The following is a 9,554-nucleotide window of genomic DNA, read 5'->3' on the forward strand; positions in this document are numbered from 1 at the left end:
ATCGATTCTACCCTATTACCTCAGACAAGAGTACCAAAGTGACCCTACTATTATCGACTCCTATGTAGAAAAGCTATGCTGATGTCACCACCATTCCTCCCATCTATTACCATCACTCTCTTTTTGTCTCTTCTATCACACTCTCCTCTCCATCTCTCTCTCTCTCTCTCTCTCTCTCTCTCTCTCTCTCTCTCTCTCTTCCTTCAAGTCATTCCTCGCAAAACCCTTCCATTACTCATTCCTACCAAAGGGTAGGACAGCTAGTATCATACACAAAATCTAGCATGGGATGCTCCAATTTGTACTCTTGTAGGAGGCTTGTAAAATGGACACACATGACAACAAGTGTGCCATTGTCATCAAGTATAGTGATGTAAGGTCAAATAAATATTGCTCATCAACCTCTATAAAATGTAATTTGTAAACACTTGTGAGTATGGTTAAATATTCTTCCGATAATCACCAATCTCATTCCATGTGGGGGTTGCATCTGTATCAATACCCCAAATACATACCCAGTAGTGGGTAGCTTCACAATCATCGTGTGGATGCCTATGTTTGAATCAGTTCCTTGAATTTTAAAGGTGTCCGTGATAGCAACATTACCTTGAAAGTCTTCACGGAGTTAATATATTCTTCATTTACTTCCGTTTTTGTAATGGCATGTCCCATTCTTCATTACCTTAAAGGTCTTCATGAAGTTTAATATATTCTTCATTTACATTTGTATTTCTAATGGCCCGTCCCATTTTCACATTGTTACCGACCAACGGCTTTATTTTTCCACGTGTCCATAGTCCTGAAGTAAAGAAAAGCCTCAATTGTTATTAAAATAGATATTATTGTGTTTTCAGAAGCAAGCTTACTGTTTATTTCTCAGAATGGATTAAGAGATTAAAAAATTTGTACCATCCTAGCAATAGTTTCACTACCAATGTATAGTGTATGCTAGCCTTCCTCTATGAACAATTAACTTTTGGTGGAATTCCTATACGTTATGAATCCATTATACATCAACAAACATTCTCAACTATAGTTGGTTGGTTCGACGTGCTTACACCTACCTCTATGATATTTTGTAGATGAGAGGCTAGGACACCTAGAATGTATGGTATATACTAGACATCATACACGAAATTTATATGAAAAATGTCAATTATCAAGATATTACTTGTTGAGATTAATTACCTTCTACAACATAAAGAATTGTTAATTTTCTGACTTCGCTCGTTTGTTCCTCTCCTATCGACATTCGTCCTGTAAAAAAACTATTAAGTAATTGTTCTCATAGATTAGAGACTGTCTGCTAAAGTTCACATGTGAATACCTGGGATTTTGAACTTGATTAGTGTCAAAGGCTTCGATGAGAAAGTAGCTTCACTCGTAAAAAAGCCATAGGAGGTTTACCCCTTCCCCCACTTACTCTCATTCTTACTTAGAATTAGGTTATTGTGATTGAATGTCCACATGTTATATGAGAAAATACTTATGAATTGATTTTCAATGATGCAATAACCATCTTACAAACTACTTTCCCCACTACATTACGTCTTTGTATTTTAAAAAAAATATTATTAACTATCATTCTTACTTAGAATTAGGTTATTGTGATTGAATGTCCACATGTGATATGAGAAAATACTTATGTATTAATTTTCAATGATGCGATAACCATATAAGTTTGTACACACACCTATACATAGCCCGTTTGTGGTAGGCCAGTTTAACCCAAGGATGCTATTTGATTAATTGGACCCTTTTTATCTTCCCGACACACTCCTTGAACAAGCTACCCTAATACAAGTGCTTTAGCTCCATAGTGTCTTTTTTTATGACAGGGAAAACCTCACCTTGTAAATATCCTCTATTTTGAAATGAGCTTCATGTCATACTTCACAATCTGATGCCACAGAACCTCAGTTTTCATCCAGACATGCCATTGATCAGTGCTAGCTATAAGCAAAAACAAAATCATAGAGCATTGGATTAAATCTAATAGATCGCAAATGTAGTTAAACAACATATAGCATAGTTAACATCGAGAGTGGATGATAGTGGGCATCCTTGTTTCACCCCAATAGCACTCCTAATCTCCTCTGACATACCTCCAGTTGCGCGTACTCTCCCTGTCTCACCGACTCATGTAGTGTTAGTACTCCCCATATCATATCCACGAGGATCTCAAGCTCCTAGAGGACGAGCTCTCGGGACACTTTTGCAAAATTCCAAAAAGCAGCAATACTCTTCTCTTCCTTTGTGCTTGGCTTCCTCAATAATGGCCCTCAAAGTGAAGATGTGATCTAAGGTGGAGAACGACCTCCTGAATCGTGTTTGTCCCTTGGCCATGTCTCTCTCTACATGAGTGTTGATTTCTGCTTCTGAGAATATCAATGTGGTATATGAACCCTACGCCAAGGTGAGGGAGGACACCATGTGGGATATATGAGCCACATGTCAGGCTGTGGGGGGATGAGCTAGGGTGACATCCAACAGGCCTAACCCCCCTCTTGGGCTACCAACACAATCTTTCCCATCCACAAAGCCAAGGATACCCTCAACACAAACAACTACCGTACTATCACGATAGGGCACATCATGGCCAAGCTTTTTGGTTCAATCCTCCCCCATTGTCCCGGATCCACCCTTTTAGGGATGATGGGGGTTTGGGTGGCTAGGCAGCAGTAGGGGAGTGGGACCCTCCTACACGCGACCCTTCCTTGGCTTCTATCGTTTTCGACATGTTATTAGAGCGTCCACATCCGCATTCAACATCTACATTTCGACGTCCCCCTTCGCATCCACTATCGCCTTGATGTCTTGTTGACAGCCTTGATGCCCTTCCTTCGCTAGTGTTGGCACATGCTGGTCCTCACCTTGGCCTTGATGCCCTCTACATTGGCATGGCCTCCTATTCTGTAGTCCCTGCGTTGGTATTCGCTTGGAGGGGAGCTATTGGATGTTACCCTAGCTCATCCCACCTCAACCTGCCACATGGCTCATATATTCCATATGGTGTCCTCACTCACCTTGGCGTAGGGTTCATATACCACATTGTTATCCCCCCCCCCCCATTGTCTCGGATCCACCCTTTTAGGGATGATGGGGGATTTGGATGGCTAGGCGGTAGGGGAGTGGGACCCCCCTGCACGTGATCCTTCCTCGACTTCTACCGTTTCCGACAAGGCCTTCACATATGGCAACATTGAAAAGCTCAATGAGAGGAAGGGTGCAAGGGTATCACATGCATGTATGATGTGTTCAACTTGGATATCCTCATGGTCCTTGGCCTTCCCACTCTTAAGATTATGTATGGCCCTTGTAACATTGGCCATCGTGAAGAGCAAAGCTCTGGCTGGCTGGGGGATCTATGACGTATCAAAGGTGCACTGATCTTGGGCATCAAAGACCCCTTGGGCATACCCGTGCCATGTGACTAGGTCAATGATGGGGGTGGAAAGGGAAGGGGGGAGAGGGGGGGGGGGGGGGGGGAGAGGAGCCACCTCTCCTCTAGCATCCGCCATGCCTCGGACCTATCTGCACTCAAGAAACACCTGTAGAAATCCTCCCTCTCGACCAAGAATTCTTACTTCTTGCGCCTAGTAAATCACCTAGATCTCTGTAACTATGTATCAAATTAGAAAGGATTTCCCCCATATGTGTATTATGTCATCAAATTTGGCAAATTTGCCAAGTCAAAAGAGCTATATGCCTAACAATGAGTGACATATTATATTTTTTTAAATCCTCAACCAAAGTAATAACCTTAGATTAGCACGAGGTTGCCATGGGCATGTTGATATTGGAAAAATCAAGTACTAGGTTATATCCTCAAAATAGTATCCTTGTCCTTACCCCTCAAAATCGTACATTTATATCCGGTGATTGATCCGGAGTTTGACAAAACACTGTCTAAATTGACAGCACCTATTTGCCCTTGCATTAGATCAACAAAACTTCACTCAATCTAATAGGCCATGGGCATAGAATCAACTATGTTGCAAGCTTTACGTTGTATACAAACTTAGCAACCAAAGATGATCTTTCTTGACCAAACTATGTTCAAAAACTTTAGCTTGTTCATCTATATAAGCTTCGAGTTTCCCCATTCCACAAAATCTTTTGATCAATCAGGGAAATATCCACATTCACATTCACGAATAGTTCGTGCCGAGAGAATCCAATAACCATAGACTGTCTATGGTGGCAAACCAACTTAGCTAGCAAGTTTCAACCTCCTCTTAATAAATATATGGATAATTCATAGACTTTCCCCTAAAGCATCCATGTCTTCAGTTCATCTCATTGCTCTTTATCAACAATAACCAACAAATTCCTCACCCACATTGCAAATGGCTCTCTATCACCAAAAAAGCATGCACCAAGGCAGGCCTTAGCCAAATAGTAATATATCCTCATCTTTTACAAGCATGCACCAAGTAAGGCATTAGCCAAAGAGTAATATATCCTGGTCTTTTAAAAGCATGGCTGAAAGCCCACAGACTCCTTAAGTGGTACACCCTTGATTCAAGCATCCATTCAGTTTAATATGCTGTATAAGACATACATCACTAAAACCATTCAAGGGTTCACCTCTGACTCAAGATCCTGAGCCATATCCATTAGAGCCAAGAAGCAGCAAAGATAAACTGAACTCAGCATCAATTTATATCTTAGGAGTTGGGACTTCAGCCAATATAGGTACGATATACATGTGAACTTTAGGTAACTGCTGGAGCAACATAAGATATATATACCATCCAGCCTAGGTTCTCATAACTGCTTGTCAAAATAGATAATTAACGAACAAGGACCCCATGCTTAAGTTGCCCGGAAAACAAGCAAAAAAATATTTAACCTCTGATTGGAGGCAGACCAACAGCAGCTACTGGCAGAGTTGATGGGAAACCAAACATTGAATGGTTCCAAAAAGTGAGCTTGTATCCAATAAGCTGTGCTTTCCCTGCTTGCTCGCTGACAATCAGATTTGTGGCAGAGCCCATGTCAAGTTACCAGACAGCCTAGGTTCTCAAAATTGGTTGTCAAAACACATAACTGAAGCACGAGGACTGTGTGCTTAAGTACTGAAGCACAAGGACCGTGTGCTTAAGTTGTCAGAAAAACCAAGCAAGATACTTCAACCTCTGATTGGGGGCAGGCCAAGAGCAGCTACTAGCAGAGTTGATGGAAGACCAAACATTAAATGGTTCCAAAAAGTGAGCTCGTATCCAAGAAGCTGTGCTTTCCCGGCTTGCTCACTGACAATCAGATTTGCAGCAGAGCCCACTAAAGTCAAGTTACCAGCAACAGTGCTTGTCCATGCCAAGATGAGCCATGCCCTTGTCACGCTTGCACCATTTAAAGCTGCAGATGACGAGACTCGCGCTCCCAGTAACAAAACTGCAACACAGTGAACCAAAAATTATCAAGCAATAAGCCAATTGAGGACTTTCAATGAGAGCATGACAAGGTATGTAAGGCTCTTAATGTTGCCCACAGCCCAAAAAAAAAATGTTGCTGACACAGCCGATTTGGAGCTCACCAGTTGGTACATTCGAAGCAACATTAGACAGCACTATCACAACAAGTGCAAGGACTGCAACGCCACTGGCACTGTTGATGCGTGCGTGTGGCTCAACAGAATCCCAAAATGTTCCTGGAATGCCAGTTGTGTTGAAGCCATTGACAGTGATGAACATGCCCGCAAAAAATACTAGGAGTGGATATGACACCTGCATAAAAACACAAAAACAGAACATCAAACCCATGCTGTGCGCCTTCTCATTCCCAATCTTCTCTTGTTATGCTGTAGATGTATGCCAATGGAAACAAATCACAACCATAAACTTTATGCACCATCATCTTAAAAGGGCAATGGAAGAATCCACCTAAGGTTTAAATGTCAATTTCAACTTTCCAGAACTATTACCAGACTATAAAGAATGCCTGTTGTGTGAAAACCTGAGTCATGTTTTGAAACAAACAAGAAAGACCCTAGATAGGTGGCTCCACTTAGAACTATCTACAGGGGTCAAGACGTGATGACTGCTTTGATCCTTGTCGACACGTGTTCATATCGTGTGACCTTAGCCATGCTAGCATAAGTTTAGGCTTCCTGTCAACGTGACTCTGATGGACACCTTGAAGGCTACCCAGATTTGGTGGACTCACGCTCCATGGTGCAAGAAAGGGGGTCCGATCCAACCCAAGTGAAGCAAGGTCTTGACTGCTAATCACCTTGCCGAGGAGTGATAAGACACACCTCATGCAGGCTGTGCACCTATCTGCACAGCATCTCTCAGGTTGCCCGGGTTCCTCCATACCAGTGACCAATCCTAAAGCTACCCTTTCACCTTTTTACACCCTCATCCTCAAGGGTGGCCTGGCCAAGTGCCTTGAGGTCAACCTCCCATGCGCAGGACCTCTACCAGCAGGTCCGCCATCATTGGAATTTGGAAAGCAAATCGGTCAACGTTATCAAATACATCGACCGCTTATCAACATACAGAATAATCATATCATGCAAGCATTCATAACAGAATAGATAAGTAATAACACAACACAAAGAAAACCATGAAACTGAAAGGAGGAAGGCATCAGTGTGCACCTTTTCAAGGCTGGGCCCAGCATCCTGAAAATCCAGAGCCATCAGCAGAACTGCAGCTGTGAGTGCACTCCACGACAGATCCAACCCGTAAAGTAGTGCTGCCAGCATGCCAACTGTCACAAAATACACGGCACATTTCCAGCAACTCCTTTTCCATTTCTTCAGAGAACTTGTTCTCTCCTCTTCAAAAAGTGAAGAAGATGATGCAATCCTTGAGGGAGTCCCCAAATGGCTTTGTAGGACTTCCAAAACAGGTGAAGCGGGCAGTGGTGATGCGGCCTTTTCAACATGGTCCTCTTGCCCATGCTGCCTTTGTACAATTACTATCTGTAAATCATTGCATTCTTGTGAGAGATCATGCTCTATGGAGGTGACACATCCTTTATCCAGGCTTTCATCTTTTGAACAACTGAAGGCTTGATTTGTAGCCTCCAAAGGTGGATGCTGATCAATGCCGTCTGCCAATGCTTTGTCATGTAAACCCAATGATGATGCATTGCCATAAAAACCCTCTTTTGGGCTTTTAAGATCTTCAAGATCACTACATGGAGACACACTCAGTTTATCTTTCCCTTCTTTGTCCAAGCCCCCCACAACTCCTCTTCCCTCCAAGTCCTCAACCGGCGAAAGCCGCCTCCAGTAAACCATAAGCAAAAGAGCAGTGTTTATTAAAACTCCTAGTAACATGGAAGGAAGCAAACCAAGCAAAAACTTTCCAAAAGAGATCCCGCTTTGGACAGCTATGACCAGGTTCTGAGGGTTTCCTATGGGGGTGGCCACAGAGCCAATGTTGGCGCTGGTGGCAAGGGCTATCAGGAAAGGCTTCGGGTGCAAATTTTTCTGCCGGCAGAGCTTTAACACAAACTCAGTCAAGACTACACACGAGGTGTCATTGGTGAAAAGGGCACTAGAGATGGCACTTAGGATGCAAACTCTGCACATGAGGTCCTTGCCACCTCGACTCTTCCAAGAGAGGGCATTTCCTAAGTACTTGGACATGTCAGCTCTCTCGAGGTACAAGCTTACAACCATAGTGCCAAACAAAAGGCCCAAAATAGAGAGATCTATGGACTCATAGGCCTTAGCTGGGGACAGTACATGGAACACCACAGTGAGGACAGCCCCCCCTACAGCTCCAGCAGTACGCCCTATGGGCAGGACTTTGAAAGATGGGAAAACTGCTAATACCCAAAACACTAGAAAAGAGATGCTCCCAAGCACCACAGTTCTAGTATGCGCCAGTGCCATGGTGGCAAAGTGAGTCTTGAAAGCAGAGATGGCCCTGAAACCTCCCAATCTCCAAAACAAAGAGATGGGTAGCAAAAAAAGGAAAAAAAAAAATCCCTAATATATATCTTACCAGAACCAGACCTCAAACTGGGGGAGAATTGCACACACAAAGTAACGTGTAGATGATGCTCAACCCACTGCTTAAGCCATAGATTTTCAGTGATCTGGTGGCTTGACTGCAAAAAACATAAGAGGGCTTGCATTAGATAACATACAGAAAGACAGGCAAAGAATGGACTTCCATGAAAACCCAGTTTTTGTATAATCCAGCTCTGAGGGGATGTAAAGATTTCCTGCAGGACTTACCAGTGAGTGAGAAATGTGATCGAGAGGTCAGCAAGATGATGAAGCGACGGGAATGCTCCTCTCAGACGAGGCGACGACGACGAGAGCCTGGGATTACACCAAAAATTGAGGAATTAAGGAAATACCGAACCGTTTCTTGTTAATTAATTTTGGCATAAAACTTTTTGTATATATGTTCATAAGGTCATGGTTTCTTTTTGGGGTACACTAACACTGCTGTATTCAAAAAAAAATCCATATAAAAATTTCATATATTTGAAATTTCCAACTAAGATAAAGATGTGAAAAAAGAGAACAAGAAGAGAGAGAGAGAGAGAGAGAGAGAGAGAAGAGAGAGACCGAGATGAACACAAGCACAAAAGCCCTGATAGCACAGCAATGTGAGGAAGCGATCACATAAGCCTCTCTGAGGAGCCTTTCAAGAAAGCAGGAGTTTGGTGTGTTGTGTGTCTCAAACCCCGGTTTTTATAGGTGTTTTGTGTGTCTCAAACAGCTGGCTTTCCCCTAAGGTTTAGCCCTTAGATATTCAAATTTAATGAAACAAACTTTTAAAATGTTTCTGTTTCTAGCCAAGATATTTAATGAAAAGGACTATTACAATGTTTTTGTTTTGTTTTTAGAGCCAAGGTGGTCACGCGGTTACGCGGCTTCACAGTGCCACCCTTTCGACTCGAACAGAGAAACACTTTTGTAAAAAAATTGTGACGCTATAATGCACTTAAAAATCATGATGATGAGAGGATGAGTCTTGTCAAAAAAAGTAAAGCACGTAGAAGGTTCCTACGTGTACGTAAGAAAGTTATGGTAGGTGCCTTTATAGTAAAATCAGAGAATAATATAAGTGGACACTCTTCATGTTGAAACTCATTTAAAAAATCTTATTATCCTAGCATATATAAATTGAACAACCAAAAAAGTTATGGTAGGTGCCTTTATAGTAAAATCAGAGAATAATATAAGGGGACACTCTTCATGTTGAAACTCATTTAAAAATTCTTATTATCCTAGCATATATAAATTGAACAACCAAAAAAAGCATTTCGGTGCCCTATTGACTTTGATTGTGAGATAAAGAAAATAAAAAAGCATTTCGGTGCCCTATTGACTTTGATTGTGACTTTGATTGTGAGATAAAGAAAATAAAACGAATTTATAAAATTAAAAAGATGCAATTGGACTAATTGTTTATTTAAATTATTAAAAAAACGGTTGAAAAATAGGCATTGGCCACTCAACTTGCATGAGTCTCTCTCTCTCTCTCTCTCTCTCTCTCTCTCTCTCTCTCTCTCTCTCTCTCTCTCTCTCTCTCTCTCTCTCTCTCTCTCTCTCTCTCTGTGTGTGTGTGTATGTGTGT

General features: G+C 42.1%; 1 protein-coding gene and 1 long non-coding RNA gene across 2 annotated transcripts; both read right to left on the minus strand.

Annotated features, from left to right (window-relative positions):
* Positions 1–665: 665 nt before the first annotated feature.
* Positions 666–1,987, minus strand: LOC147628498 (uncharacterized). The gene is made up of 3 exons (XR_015268125.1): positions 1,851–1,987; positions 1,189–1,257; positions 666–799 (listed from the first exon to the last, which is right to left on the minus strand). It is a non-coding gene; the product is annotated as an uncharacterized LOC147628498 (long non-coding RNA).
* A 2,279-nt stretch (positions 1,988–4,266) lies between these two features.
* Positions 4,267–8,790, minus strand: LOC147628499 (silicon efflux transporter LSI2-like). The gene is made up of 5 exons (XM_086813666.1): positions 8,540–8,790; positions 8,201–8,287; positions 6,605–8,070; positions 5,540–5,729; positions 4,267–5,397 (listed from the first exon to the last, which is right to left on the minus strand). The coding sequence occupies exons 3-5, from the start codon at positions 7,850–7,852 to the stop codon at positions 5,135–5,137; spliced, it is 1,701 nt and encodes a 566-aa protein (XP_086669792.1). The 5' UTR covers positions 7,853–8,070; positions 8,201–8,287; positions 8,540–8,790; the 3' UTR covers positions 4,267–5,134.
* Positions 8,791–9,554: the final 764 nt, after the last annotated feature.

Source organism: Cibotium barometz, chromosome 19 (genome assembly GCF_041138505.1).
Source record: "Cibotium barometz isolate CiBa-2024 chromosome 19, ASM4113850v1, whole genome shotgun sequence".
NCBI classification, from domain to species: domain Eukaryota; kingdom Viridiplantae; phylum Streptophyta; class Polypodiopsida; order Cyatheales; family Cibotiaceae; genus Cibotium; species Cibotium barometz.

What these genes read in the sequence shown, in the direction of transcription:
- LOC147628499 (XM_086813666.1), bottom strand. Translation starts at nt 7,852, where the DNA reads ATGGCACTGGCGCATACTAGAACTGTGGTGCTTGGGAGCATCTCTTTT. An exon ending in CTGGGCCCAGCCTTGAAAAG is followed by an intron (nt 5,730 to 6,604) that starts GTGCACACTGAT and finishes GTTTTTATGCAG; the next exon opens with GTGTCATATCCACTCCTAGT. An exon ending in TGCTTCGAATGTACCAACTG is followed by an intron (nt 5,398 to 5,539) that starts GTGAGCTCCAAA and finishes ACTGTGTTGCAG; the next exon opens with TTTTGTTACTGGGAGCGCGA.